Source organism: Sceloporus undulatus, chromosome 3 (genome assembly GCF_019175285.1).
Source record: "Sceloporus undulatus isolate JIND9_A2432 ecotype Alabama chromosome 3, SceUnd_v1.1, whole genome shotgun sequence".
NCBI classification, from domain to species: Eukaryota; Metazoa; Chordata; class Lepidosauria; order Squamata; family Phrynosomatidae; genus Sceloporus; species Sceloporus undulatus.
In genome coordinates, this window is record NC_056524.1 from 101,009,454 (window position 1) to 101,036,017 (window position 26,564).

General features: G+C 39.9%; 1 protein-coding gene across 1 annotated transcript in view; it reads right to left on the bottom strand.

The window, feature by feature from the left end:
• AFF3 (AF4/FMR2 family member 3) overlaps window positions 1–7,221 on the bottom strand; it is a 299,241-nt gene extending 292,020 nt beyond the window's left edge. The window contains exon 1 of the mRNA XM_042460463.1: window positions 6,992–7,221. Within this exon, the coding sequence (XP_042316397.1) occupies window positions 6,992–7,044 (53 nt within the window). The 5' untranslated portion in view covers window positions 7,045–7,221. The remainder of the gene's footprint in view (window positions 1–6,991) is intronic.
• Between the last annotated feature and the right edge of the window lie 19,343 nt (window positions 7,222–26,564).

Sequence of the window (26,564 nt, forward strand, 5' to 3'; positions counted from 1 at the left end):
GAAGCTTCTTCCTGCCATCTTTAAAAATGTCTCTGTTTTAACAAGGGATATCTGTTGATAGGCTTCATGTGTACATGCCCAGAAGACAAGCAACTACCATTGTTATTTTATGATATATTGTCCAACAAGGCCATGAAATTGTCAAAACTGAAAAGACATAATGATACTACACATAAAGAACATGCCACAAAGAGCATTGATTCCCCCCCCCCAAAACTAAGGAGCAGGGGCTTCAAGAAAGTAAGAAAATAGTTTAAAAGACTACAATTGGCTATAACAATGTACATTCAGTGAAGGCATCATTTGGAGTTTCTCAAATAACAGCAAGACCAGAAAACTGCACACAATAGCTAAAGAACATATATTACCTGCTGGAAAAAAATCATGGCTTCTGCATTGATCAATGAGAAAACTCCCAAGGACCTGTTCTTGATACCTTTGTCAAATGACACAGTTAAGAATCAATGGTTTGTCAGCCAATATCAAAGAACGATTATTAGAAAGAATTCACATTTTCCTCTATTTTGTTCTGCAGCACAGGCATAACTAAAGCAGCACAGGCATAACAAAGCTACTTTATTGTGCTACATTACAAAAGAGTACAAGACAAATATTTTGGAAGACTTACTGTTCATCTCATTAATACATACTACAGCTAAAGAAGTATTTAACAGCTTAAATGAGTTTATAACATCTCATGACATTCATTGGTTGAAATGTGTTGAAATCAGCACAAACTGGGCACAAACAATCTGTGGAAAGTTTACTGGACTTGATAAAGGAAAACATACAGTCAAAAATTTGGTACCATTTCTCCATACATAGTGAAGCGCTAGCTGCTAAGAAGGTACCAGAAAAAACTACATCAGACCTTAAATGAATCAGTCAAAATTATCAGTTGTATAGTAAGCAGATAATTGATTTTAAGATTTTTTGAGTAGCTTGCAAAAATATGGACAGTGAACACCACCAGTTTTTGATACACTGTAAAGACTGTTGGCACAAGCACGGTTTAATCCCATTTTTGAAAACTGAGAGACATATCGAAGAGGGCTATGGAAGTATTGATACCTTTTGTAACAACATCCTTGTGTGAAAAATCATTCTCTGCTCTCACTTATCTTAAAAATAAGTACAAAACCCATTTTAAAAATATAGAGTGAGAACTTAGAATACAAGTTTCAGCTATTAAGCTTGATATAACAAAGCTTGTAAGTGAAATGCAGCACCAGCCTTCTCTCATTAATTAGTTAATTGAATTTTACAAGTAATATTTGGCCATGGTTAAGTGTCCAAGTATTACTTTTATTATTACTTTTATTATTTTAGTAGTATTAATATGAATATATTTAATATTATAATAGGAGTTTGTGCATTTACTTATTTTTCCCTTTTTTCCAACTATGAAGACCCCTGAACAACTTTAAATAAATATTTGATGCACTTTAGCATTTTAAATCTTGAGTTAAGTCTGGGTGGTTGGCAGCAACAAAAGATATTTAAAGGGGAGTCTTTGGTAAAGAAAATGTTAAGAATAACTGTTTTAAACTGTATGTGTTTTATTGTTTTCACTGTTTTTTGTAAGCTGTCTGGAGACCCAGCTAGGAGAAAAGTAGGATACAGTATAAATAAAGTAATGGAGGGAGGGAGGTAAAACCGCTACAAATAAACAGAGTAAGCTAACACACACAACATACAAAACTACACACAGCACATACTGCATAAACAAAACTCGTCCCACCCTCTACATTAGTGGTTCCCAACCTTTTCTATGCCCCACACCTCCGGGAAATGTTTTATTAATGTCTGCAGAGTATAAAATACAAATCTAAACTGAGCAATCAGATTCTAATTGAGTCAGAAAAAAATCTGATTGATGACTTGTGACTTAAGGACACAAACCACACTTTGCTGAAACTCCATTTTACACCCCCTAAAAGTGCCCACGCTTCACAGGTTGGGAACTCCTGCTTTTCACTGTAGGAGGATTTCCCCACCAATCATAGCTGTTCATTTTTCCCCAGTGGCACACTTCAAAATAAATTGCAGTATGGATGCATCTGTGGTAATACAGAAGATGTTGGAGATGTTGCTGCTGCTGCTGCGTGCCTTTGAATTGTTTCCAACTTACGATGACCCTAAGTTGAATCTATTGCAGGGTTTTCTTGGCAAGATTTGTTCAGAGGAGTTTGCCTTTACCTTCCCCTAATATTGAGTGTGACTTGCCCAAGATCATCCAGTGACTCTATGGCCAAGCAGTGATTTGAACCCTGGTCTCCAGAACTGTATTCCAGTGATCAAATCCCTACGCCATGCTGGATGGAGACTGGCACATTATTTGGAAGCATGAAAGCTTCCCATGGTTTATTTTTTTTTAATTGCTATAACAATTAATTATTTCCAAAAATAGGAGGACACCAAGGGCACATGTCCATGAACATAGTGGAGGCCATGGGCACCCTGTTGGTAATATCAAATTGGTTTCAAATCTCCTTTAACATAAGGGCTAGTTACACACTCCTAGTCCTTCCCTCCCTCCTATTGCCCACATGCCATACCATGTTGTTCAGAAGGGCTCCCCAAGCCTTCCAAATAGACATTTTGGGAGCACAGGTGAGTGATGCGGCAGAAATTGCCATGAAATTTCCTTTCTGTGAACTTTTTGAGGTAATCATAGCCTACAAGTATGTTTAACAGGTATACTGTTTGTGATTTCATCCCTCAGTCACTGTCTTTTAACAAAATAATACTGACTGGAGACATTGCCTCATCATCCTTCACTCAAGATATGATTTATAGCAAAATTCTTTTTCTCATCTATGTTTGCTTATCTTACTTTCAAACTTTCTAGACATAAACAAACTCTGCAAGGATCTCAACATGCTTTGACTTGCGTAAACACACTTACAACTGTAGTAAAGTGTATTTAAAGTGCAACCAAATATGAACCAACATATATGTTGTAAAGCTATGGAGAATTTGGTGAACTAATTGTAAGCAATTTATATATTATGTACCTCTTTAATGTATACAGGAAATGCATGGGGTATACTTTATTGCCATAACTATTACTTAATGTCAACTACATCACTACCTAATGGTGGACTATGAGTATAGATTTTCTCAAAGGAAAGGCAACTGAAATCTTTATAATACAACTGGGGATATAATAGTTTCCTTGTGCATTGTGCAGAACCTAGTAAACGTTGCAGTTTCAGCACCAATTCATTGATATGTAATATTATGCAGCTGGCAATCCACTAGGAAAATACCATCTTATCTACACTAATTATCTAACTACAGTATCAGCAAAAAATTTAAAAACCAACAACATTCAAGAAAACAGATAAAGCCCCCAGAAAAAGGTACTAATGCTACTGATTTCTGTACAATATGTACGTCCACTGAGAAGTCTTATGTACCTATTGTTTTCATCATCACATTTGTTCTATTTATTTCTGTTAAAACATACTTCATTTTAAGGACTAATTCTGTAAAAACAAAAAGCATCATAAAGAGTTGCTATTGTATGCTGAAATTGTACATGAAGCAGCCGAGTGCTCTGTGAAACAACTCTCCTGTCATTAGCCACAAATCCAAACCACTGTAAATATATCCCAAAGCACAATAAGACTTCACAAGTCTTTAAGAACATTGCACTTCAACACAAAATGACTTCCACATGTTTGTGCATTTTCCTTTTATTTGGTAATAACAGCAACTGTGCTTAGGACAAAAGGAGTCCGTTAACTCAAGGCTCTTGTGTCTAAAATTAGATCTGTGAGGTATATTTTGATGAGTGAACACATCCAAGGAGGCAAGAATCCTGTTCATTTCAATAACCTGACAGTTCATAATAATAGTATGGAAAGAAAGAGAAGTGTGGTGTGCATCGACTTCCAGATGTCCCAGCTAGCTTCCAAGGAAGTCATTCTGTGGCAAAGCCTTAATTTTACCAATATTCATGGTCCAAAGAGTCTACTTTGTGGTATAAATATTATGTCTCTTAATTAATTATACTGTGAGCCACTGACCAACAGACCTATTTTATGAGGAAATTTTTCCTGTCATTCCAGCAATCAAGCCAAGGCCAATACAGATAACAGCTGCCTATAAAGAATGGAGAAGCAAGTATAGAATGGAAGTGGCAAATAGAAATTAATTGTCGGTTTTGCCACCCGTGAACCAAGCGAAACAGGTCTTGCTAGGCACCTTGCTGCTCCTGTGCAACATGATGATTCTCTACGTGATAAAGGGCAAGACAAAACACTCAGTGAAAAATAGGGTGAGTCAATGAGGTGATCTATAACCCAGTGGGTTATCATGAAACCAAAAGAATAGATATTCTGTGGCTCAGCAATGTATAAACAAGGTCTCAGTGCAATCCTGAATTCCTTTATGCTTTCAATTTTATAAAAACTGAGCACAATGGAAGAAAGCATTAAGAATCTGAGGCAGTGTAAATACTGGGGGCACAGATTTTTAATTCAGAGACTTACAGTCCAGTCATGAACAGTATGCATCCTTAAGACTGCTACCTAGGCAAATGCATGCTATTCATATAAGGCTACCCACACTGTTTCAGTTCTGTATAATCAAGCAAACAACTTGAATTACAGATGGTAATAATACTCAAACCTACTTAAAAATTACCAAAATATAAATTCCTGAGTGCTACTTGCCTCTTGACAATTTTATTACGTTTTCCTCCCCTGATACTAAGTATACCCTTACAAAAGAGCACTTCCACTGTAAAGGAAATTAAGCTCCCCTTTGTTTGGAGTAGAGAATGTAAACCAACCAAAATATGATCCCTACTCCATCTTGTTGAGTAAAAATTTGTGAGATTTTGAGGTTTCTGGGAGCTTGGCAACGTCTAGAGATAAATATTGCAGCTTAGCTCTTAATCAATAATTGGTATTTATAACTGAAAAATAGACACAACCTTAACTACATTATCTCTGCCAGGAAAACAATAATGACTAACCTTTACAAACTGGCAATATATTTAGTGTTATATTTGCTCATTAAAATTCCAAGGGTAATAGAGACCATTTATTTTTAGCTGTATCAATAGCTGCAATTCCCCACTTATTTAAGCATCTTAGCAGAAGTCTATGAATGATTTTTTTTGGATGTTAAGTCTCATTCCCATTGAGCACAACAGAGTTTCCTTCCACATAAAATGAAATAAAAAAACACGTTTGCACTATTATAATCATGACTTCATGTAAGCAAGGGTTTTGGTTGAAATCCTATACACATATGGACATCTGTGACCAAACCATTGCACTCTATGGGACTTCCTTCTGAATGAACATCCTGAGGATTGCACTGTTAAGCTCTAGAAAACACAGGATTACAACCACTGTCTGAGTTAATGGATCCACTATTAGAAGAGCTTGCATGCCGTGATCTCAAGATCTTTTTCAAAGGGAAAGCACACAGTCAAGCTTATTTGTCTTGTTTTGGTGTCTGTTGCATGAAAAGAAACCAGTTGGAGCCAGACAGCAGATCACAGGAGACATTGTTGACCTGATGAGGATGTACTGTACTCTGAACTCCTAAGCATGCCATTATATCAAGCAAGAGAGAAAACTATAAATATTTCCCTATTTCAGCAAACCAGCTCCACCATCATCCAAAATGGACAAGGAATTGTAGTAGCCCCTTGGAAAGGGTGCAGATGGAAGGGGAGAATAAACCTGTTTATACAGCAAACACCAGTGACTTAAATGATACACAAGTAGCCAGCATGTGAAACTAAAACACATTGGGCTTCCTTACATCCTGAAAAGAAATGTACAAATTACCAGTCATTTTGACAGAGACACGGGCGCACACCTGCCACTTATTGCCTTCTGGGACACCCGCCGAAGGTTAAGCAGCAAAGGCTGTAATCAAGAAGAAAACGTGGCACAGGCTGAAGTGGCAGTGGCACCCAACCGTGGCACAAAGTATCTCTGATTGACAAGCGACACACACACCCTGCAACACACATCCACACACTCCTCCCAGACTGTGACAACAATACTGTCCCATCACCACAAATGTCCAAGTGAAAAGGAGAGGATGCCCCTGGGCCAGACAGAGGGCATCACCTGAAGCTCTTGGAGCTCTTCTGGCCTTCAGAGAGGGACCACTGTGGATGGTGGGGATGGGGATGGAATGTCTCCCTGGAGGCATTATTGATGTTTCTAGAAATGGTTGCAAGAGTGTTGCCAGACGCTTCTTGGAAATGTGGTTGCTTCTAAGCTAAGATGCTCAAGAAGAAGCACTCCAAAGTGAAGGTGGGTGGGTTGGAGAGCAGAGCAGGAGCAAGAGAGAACTAAAATGGAAGGGGCCGTATGGGGAAAACTGAGGTGCTGAAAAGGGGTGTGAGGGAGAGACATAGGCGGTGCAAGGGGGGCACTCACATTCAGAGAGACACAAAAAGGTGGGAATGGGGCTGTGGTTTAGGGGCACAAGGGGACACAAGTACCAAAAGCAGAAATAAAAGGGGCTAGAGAGAGGGGGGGAGACTTAACTACTTACCCCCCCAAAAAGGGGGGGGTTAGTTAAGGGCAGAATGCAACCTTTCCATGCAAGAGGGAGGGAAAGGGAAAGAGAATGTGTGGGTCTTTGCAGCGAAACAGCAGCCACAATTTGACTCAAGGTCCAGGCTGAGGGCGAGGGGTTGTTGTTGGGTGCCCCAGAGACCCTGAGGTAAACCTTCTCCCGGGGTGTCTCCCAAGGGTTGTGGGTCGTTGTTCCCATGGCCCTCCTCTGAGGCTGAGAGAGTGTGGCCCTCCCAAGGTCACTCAGGGGATGGGCTGGGCATCAAACCTAACCCATCCCCCTCCAACCCCTCTTTTGCTTCTCTTTTGTCCTGGTTGCCCCTTTCCAAACTCCAAGAGAGAGGGCAGCAGGGGAGCCCAAAGCCACCTCTCTCTCTCTTTCTCTTTCCCACACACACACACACAGAGCCCAAGTTTGGGAAAGGCAGCCTCACCAGAGGGAATCCAGGTCCCATTCCTGCAGGAGAGCCAAGTCGAAGCTGTCCATGGTGGAAAGAAGAGGAGGAGGAGGAGGAGGAAGATGTCAGGGCGCCTCAGCTGCGCCTGTGCCTCCTCCCCGGAGCATCTTAGCAGGGAAGGGAAGAAGGAGGAAGGAGGAGGAGGAGGCAAGGGGTCCTTCCATGGGTCCCTCCCTGCCTCTCTTCCCTCAGAGCAGAGAGAGCCTTGCCTTGCTCTTCTATCTCCGAGGAGGCTCCTTCTTCTCTCCCCTCCTCTTTCTCCTTCTTCACCCCCTCCTTGGCCCCCTCTTTCTTTCTTTCTTTCTCTCTCTTTCTCGCTTGAAGATGCTTTGCAGGCTCTGCTGCTCTTGCTGCTTCTGTGGCAGAAACCCTCCTCAGTGCAGCCCTCGGCTTCCAAGAGCCAGACAAGCCCTGTCTGCTCCTCTCCCGCCCCAGCCCCCCCACGCGTCCTCCTTTTCCCGGACGCGTCCTCCACTTTAGCCTCCTGCCCGGGAGGGATTTCCCCAATGTCCTCCCTTTGGAGCATGGGTTTACTATTTCTCTAGGAGTGTTTTTAGCTCTTCTTGAGGCACCTCCTCCTTCCCCCCCTCCAGTGTCCTACTTTTTGGGGTGGCCAGACACGTCCTCCTTTTCCAGGACACGTCCTCCATTTCAACCTTCCGTCCTCCATGTTAAGCATGACCTAGAAGCATGGATTTATATTTATATTTTAGTGTTTTTAGCTCTCCTTTGGGCATGTCCTCCATTTCTTCTGGAAGGTCCTACATTTTGGGGGGTGCCCAGGTTGAGCAGGCACGTCCTCCTTTCCCAGGTAATGTCCTCCATTTCAAGCTTCTGTCCAGGAGGAATTCCCAAATGTCCTCCACTTGGAGCATGTCAAAGAAGCATGAATTTGTATCTCTTTGAGTATTTTTAGCTTTTATTGGATCGTGCCCTCCATTTTTCTGGCATGTCCTACATCTTGTGGTGCCTTGTCCTCCTTTGCAGTGAGAACATGTGGTCACTCTGGTCTGGCCGCCCCTGTGTGGGAGATGCAAGTCTGGAGTCCTGAGGCAAGGACCATGCTTCCCACAAGGAGAAAAGGGCAGCACTAGGCTGAAGTGGTGTTGTTGTGCCTTCACGTTGACCTGTGGCAACCCTAAGGTGAACCGATCATGGATTTTCTTGGCATGATTTGTTCAGAGAATGTCTGCCATGGCCTTGCTCTGAGGCTGAGAGTGTGTGACTTGCCCGAGGGCACCCAGTGAGTTTCATGGCTGAGGTGGGAATCAAACCCTGGCCTCCAGACCTGTGGAATGCTAAACCACTAAGTCAAACTGGCCTTTCCCAGACTAAAATGACAGAAGAGTATATAGTCGGCCCTCCTTACCCACAGATTTTTTTATCCATGAATTCAAGCATTCATGGCTTCAAAATATTAAAAAAAATAATAATATAAAATCCAAACAACAAACCTTAATTTTCCCATTTTATATTTAATGGGACTTGAGCATCCATGGATTTTGTTATCCACGGGGGTCCCGGAACCAAATCCCAGCGGATAACAAGGGCTCACTGTATTTCCTTCCAGGCGTCTCTCTCTCTCTCTCTCTCTCTCTTCCCTCACACTGACCAAATATTTCCAGTTTGATTCCATAATACTTTGTCCCTCAGTTTTCGAAGGTTAAGGAAGGTATAGGTAGATGCTTGGTGCACAAAAGAAGTCTCTTACTGTGTGTTGGGGAGCTTTTTTATACTCAGGAAAGCCATTCAGGAAAGCCTATGTGCTGCAGTGGTTTGAGCATTGGACTAAGACCCTGGAGACTAGGGTTTGGATCCCGGCTCAACCATGTAAATCCACTGAGTGATCTTGGCAAGTCACACTCTCTCAGCCTCAGGGGAAGGGAATGGCAAACCTACTCTGAACAAATTTTGCCAAGAAAACTCCATGATAGAGTTGCCATAAGTCGAAAACTACTTGAAGTCACACAACAACAATAACAACGCAACAAGCCATTCAGACCCCTCCAAGCACATTTCCCCAAGTACTAATGTCCTGTCATAATGTGATGATGTGATTCCTGCTTTAATCAGTGACAAAGGGAAGGGTTGAATCAAAAGGCATGTAGCCAAATTAGACCTGAGAGAGATCCACTGTACTGATTTGGAGTCAGAAATCCAATTGGGATGTTTTACAATAATCTTTGAATACATGTTTTTCATTGTGCAGATGGTATCTACCACACCTGGAGAAAAAGATATGATAGTAATGGATATACTCAACCAAAGTCCTATTACAGTCAGCCCGCCATATGCATAGATTGAAAACATCCCCAGCTTGATAATGTATATTTTTTTAATTCCAAAAAGAAAACCTTCATTTTGCCATTTTATGAGGGACACCATTTTATGATGCCATTGTAAATAATGGAACATAATTATCCACAGAACCCTAGCAGATACCAAGTTTTTTGAACTGTAATTCAAGAATCTAAGTTGTCGCATATTCGTTTTTTTAAAAAAACACAAAATTAAGTTAGTTATACAATATACTAGGGAACCTTGGTACTTCAGATGTGTTGGACTCTAACTCCCAGAATCCCTTACCATTGTCCATACTAGATTTCTTGAGAGCAGAAGTCCAAAAGATTTGAAGTGTGAATTTTTCCTCATATCTATTATGCTAGCAAATGACCTGATCTCTAAATGGCAGCCTTTCATTCTCTTTAAATTAAGATGCCCAGACAATCTCCAAAGTCAAACCACCCCTTTCAGCGTTTCAGTACATCACTAACCATGTGACTAGGAATAAGTGCCTCCACTTTACTTGGTTAAATGTTGATTTTACACAAATTTCCTCTTATGTTCATTTACAAAAGTAGTCCCAAGTGCTATTACTGACAGTTGTAGTGTCAAAATAAACATGCTAGCAGTGGTTCCGTTGTGAAAGAAACTCTGTGAAGTATCTTAGCTGTATCATAATAAAAAAAGAAATTAACACACTTACATTGATATGCAGTGTTTTCACTTACCTTGCTGTGAGCTAGTGTGTTACTACTCAATGCTGCTAACAAGCATGAAGGCAACATAATTTATCAAGCACATTTCACATTACACCCTTCTAAGTAGGTTATGTCCCTAACTGTCATGTCATATCACAATGGAGTTTCTCAGTAATGAGTGAAACAAATGCGCATATGGCTTCCCTATTAGCCTTATGCTTGAGGGTCTTTTTCAGACAATAGTATATACATCTTTATTTTATTAGTCTCTTGCATGTTCTTAATATTAATAATATAACAATAACAATTCCTGCACTTTGGCCTCTCTTATTCTCTCCAGAAGTAGAAGGTTCTCCAAGAGTCCAAAGAAAATCAGCCTGCATCGAACTTCAACCAAATGGAAAACAAGTCAACACACATCTCTATTTTCTGGTGATACATTGTCAGACCTTGGCAAGCAGCCCATCCTCTTGTACACAGACATGAGCATTGGTGTGGCCTTTAGCGTAAAAATGTGACACCACATCTAGATTCACCATGGTACAAATAGAAAGCACGCTGCCTCCGATAGCTTACCAACATTTGTGACAGCTGCCTTTCTGTTCCCCTTCCAGTAAACATGCATGCACAATGATTCTTGGAATAAAGGTGGATTCATATGGCACACAGAAAAAAGCTGAATCTGGATAGACAATCCTCAAAAATGAACAGAACAGTATGCCAGTTTTAAACTATGACTAGCTAAAAGACCACTGGGGTAAAAAAAAATGGACAAATCCTATCTATTCTGCAAACCCACTTACCTATTTCCCACCCTTTCATTCATCATTGCATCAGGTTTTGCTCTTATAGTGGGTCCTTTGTATGCGCAGGGGATCCATTACGGGGACACACACACACACACACACACACACACACACAGGTGTGTGGGGAAAACCGCAGGACCTTAAGTCCCGTTGATTTCAATGGTGGCACATTTCTGGGCGCGTGCACCATTTTGTCCCCCCCGGCTTACCGTCTATGTGAGCTCAAGTCCACGTACGGCAAGCCTGCATAAGGGACAGGTAGACCATACTATCATTTTCCTACCTACAGCTCTTTAGTATTCTCAGACAAAAAGAGTGATAACCATTTGTACAGCATATACTCAGGGATGTTACAAAAGTCTAAAGGTGTGTGTTACAAAGTTATAGGAATTTGATACCACTTATAGACTCCTGGGATTTGTATTTTAGTGAACTTGTCAACATTCTCTGCAAGTACACTTTGGTTTGCTCCCCTAAACAATGGCACTGGAGCTCTCTAGCAGAAATGTTCAAGTACCTCACCAAACTACAAGTCCCAGGATTCCACAGAATGGAACTATGACAGCTAACATGGCATCAAGCTACTATAACTGTGTAGTGTATATAAAACTGAAATAAAGATATGCACTGGAAGACAAACTTTATATGAGTGTATTAGGAAATAAGATTGGTCAACTGTGCCACAGACTGCATACAGTTAACTTTCTTCCATCAAACTAAATAGGAACCTTTCCAATTGCTCTCTTCTCCAATAGTACGATAGAATGTGGCAGAAAAGGAATAGTATATTGGGAGCTAAATTTTATATAAATACCTGATATAGCTAACAAATTACACCTACAGAATTGTAGTTGGTGCTTTTCTTTGGGGATAACTCCTCTTTGGGCTTTTGGGAGGGGGTTCATCAAGACCATCCTCTGCTGCTCTACAATGGAGGGTTGCCCACCAAAACCCAAGAAAGCAAGCTGAGGCACATGCTTAATGGAAGCTGAGGAGGGTTCCTCTTCTTCTAAACTATTCTTATATTGTATGGGGTGAGGTTTTGCTTTGTTTGTTTTATGAATGTCACTGTCTCAACTCTAAATCACTGCCACTCTGTGAAACTTTTTAAAAAGCTGCCATGGGGCCAGTTCTCTTTTCTTTCTCTTTCCTTGCCCTTGAGGTGGGTATTTTTTTAATGGCTATGTCAAATCACTCAACAACTCTGTACCAGAGACTCATAAGGTCTGCCAGACTATATCAGGAGTGTGCAATCTAGTGCCCTGAAGAAGGTTTAGGCTATAATTTAAAAAACAAACATCTAACTTAAGAAATAGTCAGTGCTTCTGAGAATTTTAGTCCAAAACTTCAAGAGAACACTAGTTTGACAAGTACTTGAAGCTAACAGTGGTTATTGTATTCAAAGACATAGCCATGTTAGTTTCAGCTAAGTCTGGCTTATGGGGGGGAAATCCTCAAATCGTAGCTGACATCTTGGATTCTGAAAAGACATAACATAATAATAATAATAATAATAATAACAACAACAACAACAACAATATTTATTTGTATCCCGCCCCTCTCAAAATAGGGGCGGCTAACAAAGTTAAAAATACAAAACATAAAATCCCTGGTACCCTCCCCTCCTTAAAAAAGTATTAAATCCAATGCAATATTTAAAAAACAGAACAAAAAACAACAAACAAACAAACATACAAGTTAAAAACTGACCAGAAGGTCAACAACATCATACCAACAAACAATCAGTGGGAGCAGCAGAATCTTTCCCATACGTTTTTCTAAGGCCAGGTTCTCTATTCTGGGAAGGCCTGCTGGAAGAGATCCGTCTTAACAGCCTTTTTAAAGCTGTCTAAGGATGTAAGTAGACAGATCTCATTTGGCAGGCCGTTCCACAGTCTGGAGGCAATGATGGAAAATGCCCTCTGGGAGGTAGTCAAAAGCCTAGATTTTTGTGGCTGAAGTAGGCCTCTCCCAGAGGAGCGGAGAGCGAGGGGAAGATTGTAGGGGAGAAGGCGGTCCCGGAGATAGCTTGGACCCAAGCCATTTAGGGCTTTAAAGGTGATAACCAACACCTTGTACTGGGTCCGGAAGCTAATGGGCAGCCAGTGGAGGGACTTTAGAACCGGGGTAATATGGTCCCTCCTGGATGTTCCAGAAATTACTCTGGCTGCCATATTCTGTACTAGTTGCAGTTTCCAGACCAAGCACGAGGGTAGCCCTATGTAGAGCGCATTACAGAAGTCTAGACGTGAGGTTACCAGCGTGTGCACAAGAGTCTCAAGATTCCTTACTTCCAGAAAAAGGCACAGCTGGCGTATCAGCCGAAGCTGATAACAGGCGCTCCTGACTGTCGCATTTACCTGGTTTGAACTTTAACACCTTTGAGATTAAGGGGCTGTACAGACAGCCTCAAATGAGTGGTGTCCCACTGCCCCTTTCAGCACTGGATCAGGGCTGCAGCAACCGCATGCCGAAGCCACCTTCAGGCAATTTGCCAGCCCAAAAGAGGCCAGCAAAATATCATTCCTTTTTTAAAAGGCTAAAAGCTGTTTTTGCCTCTGTGGCAGCAGCTTTTTGCCATTTCTTTGGTGCAGCGTGTATAAATGCTGTGCAAAATAAATGGCATAACACCGCCTGCCATCTGGTCAGATGGGCAGCATGATGCTGCCATCAGAATGGAGTTGAGGTGGCTGGCATGCGGTCACCATGCCCCCACTCCACCCCAATGCCAGCCCTTTTGGCTGGTCAGTACAGCCCATAACAGAGAAAAAGAAATTGCTAGCATAAGCTTTTGTAGACTCCAGTGTATGTCATCAGATGGAATAAATTACTGTTGTGTATTTTTAGGTTTTTTTCTTTAAAAAATAAATGTCTGCCTACACATGAAGTTCCCTGAATATGCAGAAATGAGTGCCTTATTTATGGTTCAGAATGATGCAACTCTTGCACCCAGATTTCCTATCTGAGGGAATGTTCATTTTCAAATAATTTTCAATAACATACACACACAAACAGAAAGGGACAACTCACAAGGGATAGAGTATTCATTACTGCTCCCAAAAGCATGTTTGTTATACAAGAAGTTTGGCAACCCTTTGAAAGACACCAAGGTGGTTACATTTATTTAATATTTGTACAGTGCTACACAGCTCTTTGTGAGCCGTGTTTGTATAGTCAGGTTAAATGATTCACTCTTTAAGCATATGCAAAGGATTCTTTTGAAAGTGGTAAAGGGTATCTGAAACTCATGATTATACACCAAGGCAAATGGGAAATAAAGAATTAGGTAAACTTTACCTAGACAAAAAGATAGATAAATCCACTTAAGTAGGGTGTAAGTTAGGAATCCAACTCAACTTTTTTAAAAATGGTAACTTGGCTATAGAAGAGAATAGATTCTACAGTTTAAGCCATTTCCTTTGCACTTCTGTGAAATAAACAATTATTGATGGTATAAAATGGGTTATGTCTAGTTAAATTTCTCCTTGGCCAATTAAAATTACTCTGTCAGAGTTATACAAGTTAATTGCCACAGGTGCTATTCCTCTGGATGTGATTAAGGGATTTGGTCACAGAGATGCTTGCTCTACTGAGAATGCTTTTGCTAGTTTTTCATTCCTAAGGAAATAAGTGCCCCAGCATGACCTGGAATCATCAAACAAACCGCTTCTGAGGTTATATCTGGGAATGTTGTTTTTCTGCAGCTGAACAGTGACAGGGGACTACAGCATGATTACTTATGGAAATAAGGCCAGGTATTTAGTATTATACAATGCAGGTGCATTGTAGTATTTTCTTGTCTGACAATATGTTAGGCATTGCCTGCAGTAAATATACATATGTATTACTTACTTACAGTGCACAATTTGTTATCCTTCCAAAATTAGACTTTAGATTTTCAGACTATTCAGAACTCAGATCTTTTACCAACAACTGTCAACAGTATAGGGTAAAGAGGAGTTAAAGGTAAGTCAGGAATTGGTAGTGAGATGTACAGATGTAAGTGGGAAATAACAACAACAACAACAACAACAACAACAACAACACTCCCAGCTTGTGGAATGCCTTGCTGGAGGAGATCCGTCAAATTTCCAAGCTAGAGAGCTTTTAAAAAGTTGTTAATACAGATCTCTTCCGACAGGCCTTCCCCAAATAGAACAATCTGTTAATGATTTCTCCTCACCTTAACTATCATTCTACTATTTCCCAGTAGATTATTGTTATTATAAATATTTTAACAATTGATTTTAAATTGTAACGTGTTTAATCCTTTTTTAAGGCAGGGGGAGTTAGATATAGTATTGTACAGACTGTATGTAGTGTATATTGACTGTCTTTCAATTTTGTAAGCCGCTTTGATAGCTCCTGTAGCAGAAAAGTGGGATATAAATATATGTTTTATTTATTTATTTAATACAGGTTGAGTCTTCCTTATCTGGAACTCCAAAATATTCCAAAAACCAAAACTTTTTCATGGATGGCTGAGATAGTGACACTTTTGCTTTCTGATGGTTCAGTGTACACAAACATTGTTTCATGCACAAAATTATTTAAAATATTGTATAAAATGAGCTATAGGCTATGTAAGGTGTATATGAAACATAAAAGAATTTTGTTTTTTGACTTGGGTCCCATTTCCAAGAAATACAGGTGTTGCAAAATCAAAAATACTTCTGGTCCCAATCATTTTGGATAAGGCTGACTGTAATAATAGTGTGAGAAAAATTTTGATCTGTGTAAATAGACCAAAACAGGCCTATAAAACAGAAGAGGGTGACTGTGGAGATGGGGGAACATATTTCACTCTGAATTCCTCCTGTAGTTCTGGCATGATCAGAAATTATTATTTCCCCAGTGTTCTTATTCTTCTTTTCCTTTATTTGCTATTTGTTCTGTAATTAACTTCATTCTATCATTTTTCTCTTTCTGTAAACACCTATGTTTTTGAATAAAGAAGCCACGAATGACCATTGTGTTCTGTGGTAGCTTTGACTCATATTTTGGGTGATTTGGGGGCAAAACATTGCCCATGAAAAATAATTGGGAGGTTTGGTGTCTTTAAGATGTGCAGAACAGGGCCATACGGGCCCCACTCTCTCCTCTCCTGTTGTAGCTCCCTGCAGCTCAGCATATGTGTCTGAGCCTTCAATGTGTTACTCAAGTATGTTATAGTTTAATTATGCAAAGTAAACAGTTCCCTAGCAAGCATAAGGAACATTAACTTCCTGTACCCATGAAAACTAAAAATACAGCATGCTAAACTCTGTACAAGGTACCCAAGCTTACATTTGGACAGTAGAACCCTTTAAGTGCACAAATATATACAGTGTCGTTAGGGAGTCCATTATTGTCTTATACAGTGGGTCCATAGTATTCGCTGGGGTTTGGTTGCAAGACTCCATGTGGATACCAAAATCCATGGGTGTTCAAGTCCCATTCAATACAATGGCATAATACAAAGGTGTCCCTTACATAAAATTGCAGAATCAAGGTTTGCTTTTGGAATATATATATATATATATGAATATTTTAAAGCAGTGAATGCTTGAATCCATGGATGATGAATCCATGGAAAGGGAGGACTGACTGTGTGGCAGAAATGGTTGGTAAACAACTTGCAATTATTACACTACTGTGCTATCATTATACTCCAATATTTCTTCTCCCAAGCATTCTCCATTTTATATCTGAAATGAAAATCCAGAGCTCAGTCACTGTACTTCGTTAGTTCAGTTCACATTTTGGCAGGTTCTCTCCTGAATTCTGTCAGATAAGAAGATAACGATAACATTAATCCTGCTGATGAAAAAGTGTCACCCCTCTACTGTCAGTCCTGGGACCAATCTGTCACATTGGCTTGAATCACACTATTATCCCTAGCTAAAATAAAATAGGGTTTAACCCATGTGCTAATTCACCATTCATCAGTTGATTGAGTAGATCTGCTCTTGTTGGGAGTGACCAAGAGGATTCAAGCCAATGTTTCACATGAGATATATGAAATATCAATTAAGTCAGGATTTCATATCTGTTGTACATTCTATATATGATGGTTTTCTTAAGAATAATTGCTAGGCCCATTGTCAGCACCCAACAAGATGGGGATGATGCCTAGGCCATGGGCTCTAGACGGAGATTTTCACATGGGGAAAATTGACGTAAACATAGCAGGATGCTCCCATCACTATCATACAGTTGCACAAAGATTTTTGGATGACATTGTGTGACATCACCATAACCATGTCATTACCCGTGAATAAAGAGGAATTCTAGTGCCCCTTTTTATTCACGGGACTTTCCCGTGAATGAAAAGCAGCACTAGAATTCCTCTTTATTCTCTCTCTTAAAAACAGAAAAATCAAAGATTATCTGTCTTAAAAACAGAAAAATCAAAGTTTTTCTTTGCCTCAAGCCTCGAAAGAGAAGCTATAGTCACAATCAGAATATATTATGCAAAGTAAGCAAGCATATGAACAATATGCTAATTTGTCAAATTTATCCAGATTGCAGCATTGGCTTTTTTTTGGCACAATAAACAAATCTGAGCATTTGGCACATAGCATCTACCTTATTCTATATTTATTTATAGAATAAATCATATTCCACCAACTAATCTGTGTTTTTATACGCAGATTATTCTATAATGCTGTTACACTTCCACTGAGAGTATAAAGGTGATTGGCTCAAACAAGTTCAAGTATTAACATCAACGGGGTGCATTTTCTTTTATATAATACTAAAGTTGTATTTTTATTTTATTTTATTTGGCCGAAAGGCTGACAGAAAGTAGCATAAGGTTAATAAACATATAAAAAAATCATGCCTGAGCTGTGTGGACAGAATTATGACAAACCTGAGCAAATATGTGTTTTTGGTACCATGGGATAAAAATCAGAAAATCATAATCCTTTATATTCGTCTTTGAGGAATATAATTCTGCAATACCACACATGCAAAGAGAAATTGGCTAATTTTAACATTACCTCACCAAGATTTTGAGAATGCATGCAAGTATCCCTTGAGGCAAGAATAAACCTGAACAATATTCAGTATGGATCATAAGTAGTAAAGCAGCATAATATTAGCATTAGTAACATAACATTTTAAATAACACTTTAAAAAAAGAATCAATGATAAATATTAGCTCTATGAGACTGGGACAATGTACTACAACAAAAATTAGGAACCTTTGGCCCTCCACACATTTTGAACTTCATTTCGCAGAAGCCCCAGACAGCATGGTCAATGGTAGGGGACAATAGGAATTACAGTCAAAAAGAGCTAGAGGTTGAAATGCTGCTCTGCTTTGTCCTACAGTATTTCCATCTGATCTTGCTGCTGATTACCCAAGCCAATATTCAGAAGAACTAACAATTACAAGGGACTGCTGCTGTTTAGATAAAGATCTTAAATGTATATTTCCCTTTTCCCTGTCTTTGGTTTTATTGGTCTACTTGTCTGTTTTGCTGCCACGTTAAGCATTTCAAGGGTACTGCAGGACATAAATTGTAATAATCAATAGTGAATTTGCTTTCAGAATATAGGAGATCTTTTACTTTAAAAAATAATATGGACAATAACAGAAGATGTCCTTATCTTTTATAAGGAATTTTACTTCTGTGTTTAAGTTTGCCTATACTGATGGAGAGCTTTTGCTGAAAATATGTGGTAATCAGAAACACATTGTTTTGTCATTGTCCTAGGAAGACATCCACAGGCTTTATACTGCATGGATGATGTTGAAGATACAGACATGGTGCAGGGTTCTAAGCAGACCATAAAAAGAAATTCTGGACACTTAATAGGTTCTACCTTGATGTATCGCACATTCCCAGCTGTGGTTAGAGTGCAATTATTCATTTTTTTAATTGTGATATTTGCTTTAATTTTTAAAGAGACAAGAGGTGAAGATGCTGAAGCAAGAAAGGAAAAAATTAATTAGGATTATTTCCAATCTAAGATTAAAATAGTGTTCCTGCATATAGATTTGCTTCAATGAGATGAATCTACTGTAATGTTAAATACGATTGTACATTAGAGAAGGCAACAGATATATTACCTGGGGAACAGTTGATGCCATTTGTTAATATACTACCTCTCACGTATAGCTATATCCATTTCATTGTTTTGCTTGAGATGTATGCCAATAAGGGTGCAGACAGTGGGGCTGGTAGACTCTGTTTCACTGGGAAGGTCTGTTCTGAGTTTTAGGCTGTCCATGTTGCTAAACTCTGAGCACATGAGCCAGAATAGCATGAGATGTGCCTGTGCTATTCTGGCCCTGGTGCTCAGCCGTGTCGTCTCCAGATTGGCATGGAGATGGGTGAGTGTTTATACACCTGTCCCCAAGCCAACCCAAGCCCCGCTACCAGTGAGCACTCCTTACCTTGCCGCACTGTCCCTGTTACTCAGAAGGTCCCCACCACGTCTGATGTGGAAACAAGGCACCCAGCTGCACCCACATGACCAGGCACCCTGTTTCCATGTCAGATGCAACAACTGGGGGCTTCTGAGAAAGAGCAATGAGGTGACAAGGTAAGAAGCATGGGGGGCATCAGAACAGCCAGGGGGTGCCATGGAGTTCTCAGGAAGTTCTGCAACAAACTAGGGGTCAAATTACCCCAGGATAACAGCTGTTTAACCCAGGATTGAGCCAGATTCGCTTCCAGTCAGGCAGGATCAGGTCGGGGTTTTTGACCTCTGTCTTCTGAACTAGATACCACCAGGCCAGGGGGAACATGCAGACAACCCCTCTTTCTCCCAAATAGGTCCAGCACCTTGGATAACTATACAAAAGTTTAGACTGGAGCCTTGAATGGATTCACCACTCCACTGACATAGCCATCACCAATCACCCCGACTGATGTTCCATATACACTTACCTGTGAATAAGCACCATTTAATTTAATGGGACTTACTTCTGTGTAGACATGTATGGATTTCATATTAAATAGTTATAGATGGTTTGTCTAAAGCAGTGGTGGGAATTATGCAGCTCTCCCAGTGTTGGCCTATAGCTCCCAGCAGCACAACACAATGACAAAGAATTCTGGGACCAGCAATCAAGTAACACTTGGAGGGCCACATGATACCCATCCCTGGTCTAAACACAGAGAGTGCATTAGTAAAACTTTCATTAGTGTCCCTTAAGTGTTCTAGCTGAAAACATGATTCAAGTTATCATTCTGATCATTTCCCCACACTTCTTAATACAGTTTGGAAGAGAAGACCCCCTTCTTGTGTGGAGAGGAGCAAGTGTGTGCCATGTTGTTTCTCTCCAACTATATTTCATCTCTTCTGTCCTCTTTGCTAGATTTGCAACAGTTTCTCAGCCCACTTCAGAGGGCAGTATCTGCTTTTTGTAGAAGCAATTTGTTGTTGTTGTTATTATGTGCCTTCAAGGTGTTTCTACTTATGGTGAACCTAAGTGATGGGGGTTTCTGGGACTGAGAGTGTGTGACTAGCCCAAGGTCACTCAGTGGGTTTTCATGGCCAAGCAGGGAATTAAACCCTGATTTCCAGAATTCATAGTCCAATGTTCAAGTCACTGCACCATGCTGGCTCTGGAAGCAGCTGACTCTGGGTTAAAAACACCTGCTTTGTAGACTTTGTACATACTTGCCTTGCTTCCAATACAATAACTTGCGCTCTTTCCTAATAATCAGACTACATTGTTTAGGTAGAAATAACCCAATTTAGTTCAGTATCTATGGCTAGCATGCACATGCTTTTTGACCCCTATCAAATACCTTGCAAATTGTTGCACTGTTGCAGAAATAATAGATGCCAGATGTGTGCTACAATCAGCAATCAGAAGGGATATCAGTATTATAAGAGCAAAATTACTGTTTCTGCAGCATTTTGGTTCCTCTTTCTGAGAAAAAGAGAGCTTTGTGGAGTTCATGATTCAGAAAGAATGAATACACACACACACACACACACACACACACACCCTAATGCCTAATAAGATTTTAAATTGCAACAACTTATTGGAAGGGAGTAGTTTTATACCATCAGACAACTCAGCATAAATAACAACACAGCGAAAGGCTCTTCAGCAGACAATGACAGAGATGATGACAAAGTGGCAGAGGAACACATTTTTAATTCACCGGGGTTAACCGTGCTGCACTGCATTTTCTAAACAAAGGTTGCTGAACATTTTGTAAAGTACCCACTTAATATTCAATCACAAGATTACAGATGCGATAAAGGCAACTGATAAAATTCACAGCAGGAAGTTCTACATGATGCAAAATTTCCAGCAACATTTCCAGTTCACTGTTTTTCTGTACTGTATCTAATCTACCATGCAAAATTAGCTCATTTTTCTTATTTGATTTCAGAGTTTAATTATGCTGTTCATCTCTTTAGAAACTAATTGAGCTAGAGCTTGCATCATCAAAGTATAGCTTATCTTTTAAGACATTAGACTAAACATGGCTGTCACCCCATTTCCAAGCAACTTAAATGTATATTTCGATATATATTTCATTTTATCTTCAGTGGCAGTCTTTTGAGAGTCCTTCCTTTTAAAGAAAGGACTGAGATTCACCAGAGGGTTCTGAAAGGTGGAGCAAAGTTTATCCCTGACACACACCCCAGTCTCTTATCTCAGCTCCCATGCTGTTCTAGAAGTTTTCCAACCTTCCTTATATTTAGGGAACTACAAGACACTGCAGGGGGAAGGGGAAATGAGTGGGCTGGATCCAACATTTCTGTTACACAAAAGGACAGCTACTTCTGTTAGCAGGAGGGCTTGCAATGACCAGCACAAAACCTTTGGGCAAAAAGGGGAGAGAGAGAGTAGTTTTCTAATCTGGGGCACGTTTTACTAGGGCTCTCCAATCAATGTGCTTTATAGGAGAGACTATGAATTAGGTAAGTATTACAGTTTTTTTCTCTTCCCTTGTTCTTTTTGGTTTGGGGGGAGATAGGGAGAGAAAGAGAAAACTCTTAGAGCAGGGGTTCCCAACCTGGGGTTCCCACACCCCTAGGAATGTGAGGTGAAATTTCAGCAGTGTGACAAAGAGTAGCTTGTGTCCTTGAGTGTCAAGTCACAAGTCATCACTCTTTTTTTTCCTGAATAAATCACAATCTAATTGCTCAGTATGAATTTGCATTTCATGCACTGAGTTAAAAACTATTTTTTAAAGTTCAGGTCATCCACCCACAGTATTGCATGAAGTTCAATTTGTGGTTCAAAAAGTAGAAATTAAGCTTCTTCATCTTCAAGTGTGAGATTATTTTTGTAGGGGGTGCAAACATTAATCAAACATTTCCTAGAAAAGGTTAGGAACCACTGTCTTAGGGCTCATTCCCACTTACATTTGAACTGGTTTGCAATTTGCCTTGCTCTGCGGCAGTGAATCTAATAATAATAATAATTTGTTTTATTTATATACCGCTATTCCAAAGATCATAGCGGTGAACAGCAAGTAAGCTAATTAGCAAGTAAGCTAATTTGCCCCCAACAGTCTGGGTACTCATTTTAGCGACCTCGGAAGGATGCAAGCCTGAGTCGAGCTTGGGCCCTTTTGCTGGTCTTGAACTCGCAACCTTGTGGTTTCGAGTGAATGGCTGCAGTACAGGCATTTACCCACTGCGCCATTCCATTCAGTGCATCGTTCCCACTTTGGAAGCAGGTCTTTTCTTTATTCACTTCTTTTTTGGTACGATTGTCATTTCCACTAGTTTGTACTGATTCAAAATGCCTGTCAATCATCTACGTATCATCAGTGACACAACTGGCAACAGGTTCAAGAAAACACGGGAGGGGGGTCATGGGTGCCATGGCCAGAATTCTCCCCTGGGATGCATGCTTCCATGGGTGTCATAGACGACTCTCCCCAGGGATCCATGAGTCAATGGGTGTCATGGAGGACTCTCTCCCAGGATGCATGTTTCCATGGGTGTCATGGAGGACTCTCCATTGGGAGGCATGCATCCATGGGTGTCATGGAGGACTTTCCATTGGGAGGCATGTGTCCATGGGTGTCATGGAGGAACAAGCAAGAGAGGAAAGAGAAGGTAAGGAATATATTGTACAATATATTGACTAGCACAAAAGGATTCAATTTTTATTCTACAACACTCATAATGTTTGACAGAAACTATGTAAAGTCTTTGCTTGATTTTATAAAGCCCTACCAGCATTATGAACTGTCACAGAAATCCATTTAATGCTCTGGTTTTAATATAGATTGGTTATATTTTCAGGCAGCTTTTAATATTCAGTATGGAAAACAATGAAAACTGTCATAGGAAGACTCTGATGACCATAAATATGCCATTACGATTATTACACAAACTACTGAACAGTTCTTAATTACTTTTCCTAAATTTTAACAAATAACATTTGAGAGAGAGCTTTTAAAAAGTAATACACTGTTTATCTTACAAAACAATCTTAGCTTTTCCCCTCTTTTATGTTTAAATCTGCATTGTGGGCATTTCTCATTTTCTAATATCCTACTATTTGAATGGTCTTTTTCAATCCATGTCTTTACAGCTATTCTGGTTTTCAGTGAATATCTTTTGGGGGCAAACCTTTCAATATAACATGGAGTTTGTCTCATTGCCTTTTCTACGCAATAGATGTGGGAGTAACTTTAAGAAGGCAGATCTTTTGCATTTCCCCATCCTGGCAGTGCGCAGCCCAGGCTTCTGCCGTAGCTCTTCAAGAATGGGAAAATCCCCTTCTTGAAAAGATGCGGGAGAAGCCTCGAGAAGTTCAGGTTGCATACGGGCTGCGTACTGCTCAGCAACGAGGAAATGCATAAGATCCTCCTTCTTAAAGTTAGATCTTGCATCTATGCGGAGCAAAGGCAATGAGATAAACTCCATGATCACTCAAGAGTTTCTGTATAGAAATCCTGTTGGTTATGAATTTTTGGCAAAAAGAAGTTTGAGATACCGTAGGTTTGATTTGGTCTGATACTGAAATCTACCCTTAACTTTATTAAATCAATGTGCTAATATGTAATGTTTGGCTGGATTTGCCAGTTCCCAAAGCATAATCCTTTGGGCCATTATACTAGCAGTTGTACTTTCCCCAGAGTCATACAGTGGTTGAAAGAAGTACAGGTTCTCACCAAGAATGCAGGTTTTGCCAAATCATGTTGGTGGAGCATGGTTTCCTTTTCAATTAAACAGAAGCACATATATTGCTGGTGAAGGCTTTTGGTAAAAATACTTTAAACAAACCTGAGAGTTGTGAAAAATGCATGTCTTTGTTACAGTATTTGCTAGGCTAGAGACACATCCAGCAAAATGCACATATGGATGCACTGCGTAACTTGTAGCTTGGATAATTTCTGAATTTCATTTTCATCTTTTGCCATCTTTTGCTAAACATTTTCCAAGAAAATGGTGAGTGGTAAAGTGCACTTATGGGAGGCAGCACAAAAGCTCCCTGTTGCCTATCTCCCAAAGGAATGGCCAATCTTATGTCTAAAAAATTAATGGTTTCCCCCAATAAGTAAAATAAATTATTTTGTAAAAAATATGTGATATTCTAATGCACACAGCTGCCACCAAGTATTTCGTTACACCACCCTTTCTATCTTTTCATATTCATTAATGTATTCTAAGATCTCTGAGTAACCCTTGGCCTTTGCTTATGCTTGGTGGGAATGGATGTGTAATTAGCCTCTTCTCTGAAACACCCATTTATGCACCTTGTTCCAGCAAAGCTATGAATATCCTCCCTTGGTTCAATAAAACCTGCTTCCCAGTAATGAGGGACAGGATTGCACTGGATATATGCCTCTTCCAACACAAAATTGTCTCCACCACCAGTTATATAGGCTTATCAAAGTCCCATTATTTCTTTTTGCTACCTCATTTGTATGCAAATCCACTTTATGCATCTTATTCACTGGAAATGCTACTATAAAGTGTCCTGCCCCACTTAATTTTCATGTCTATGTGCAGTCTTGTTACTGCATATATATTAATCCTGTTGCACACAAACACTATACTTTTATCATGATCATAGGAGTGATGCAAGATGCATAGTAACACTTTCTTTTCATAATGGATGGCATAGATCTGTTACTGTCATTCCAGGTGACTGCAGTTTATAAACCATAATTTTAATCCAATATCCATGGAATCCCATTTTGGTTGCTCATCTTTTCTGCACTAATGTCTATTGCTTCCGTTCCCTTTCCTTTTGCAATTTGCATTTTATCAACCATTTATCTGTTTTACTGTGAACAAGCCACCCCAAAAGGAGGAAAGAGAGAAGGGAAATTCTTGATGAGCCTACTCCAAAAATACTTCTGTCATTTACAAACATGAGAAAGAAGCCAAGCCTGATAAAATATTATTATTATATATTATTATCTTATTATTTCTGGTTTATTTAAAGCGCTGTAAATTTGGTCAGCCATTGTTTTCAAAATAAAGCACATACAGTTTGCTATGAAACTAGCCATCACATTACTGCCTGAATTCTAGCCAGCTCCTGAACTTGCATGCAGCTTCCTAATGGGGATTATTCTGCCACAAGCATAAATAATTCCTAGTGAGTGTGTTTTGTGGGTCCTTGCTGGGTTAGGTGAAGAACACACAAAACATACTCAGTACTGTGGCAGATTTATAGGGCCTCTCTGGAATTTCTCTCATGGTATATGCATCTTTAGATTTTGGAAGCATCCAGGCAGCAGGCATGTTTGTCAGGGAAGTCACAGTTGCCTTGATTTTAACTTTTAATTATATGGAATGATTGGCAAACTATCCCAGTATTCCTTGCCTAAGAAAACCTTATGAAATTCATGGGGTTGCAATAATCCGACGATGCTTGAAGGGACAACACGCAAATTAAAATGGTGATAGTTGGAGCATCCACAAATAAATATTTGAAAACCACAGGGAAGATGGAAATTGGAATGGCTATCATTACAGGGAGGGACAGGTAGATTAATAATCTCTAAACTATTGGTAGGTGGATGAGATATAATAGCCTCCCTTGTATTTTCAATAATTATTAACTGGTGGGCAAACTAGTGAATGGGAATCATCTTCATCTCCATTCCTTGATTAAAATAAAATAAAATAAAATAAAAACGGCTGGCCCTTCAGAGATATGTGTGAAAAGTGACCACATCAGGAGTGGGGATGCTGGGCATGAATGGATACTGTTGCAGCCCCACTGGCTATCTACTGGTTGTGTGCCACCTAGTATGCCCAAATCCTGTAAATTAACTTTCTGTTTACACCTTCAGATGTCATGAAAACTATGCCATGTTCTTCCATGCTGGGCAGCCCAAGGTTTATCTCTGTCCTGACTGAGCAACAGACTGATACATTTGCTGTTTGTTGCTGTGTGCCTTCAAGTTGTTTCCAATTATGGAGACCCTAAAGTGACTCCGTTAGGCTGTGAGAGAGTGTGACTTGCCCAAGGTGACCCAGTGGGTTTACTGGCCAGTTAAGACCCTGGTCTCCAGAGTTGTGTCCAGCACCAAACCATAGTGCCATGCTGGTGCTCTGATACATTTACAATTTATTTAATAACAACAGAATACATTTGCTTATCTATTTAACAAAAGGATATATATTTTTCAAACGGCCTCGAGTATAAATAGGGGGAAGAAGGGATTGTGTGCAAACAAACTTTTAAGGAAATAGTAAGACCTCAGTTGAAGGTACCAGTGCCTACAAGACTCAGGTCTGAGATTTTTATTCACAATGAAGAGGCGTTTGAGCCAAGTCAGTTCATGCTTTTTAAAGCTGAGCCTCTTCAACATATTTGCCATT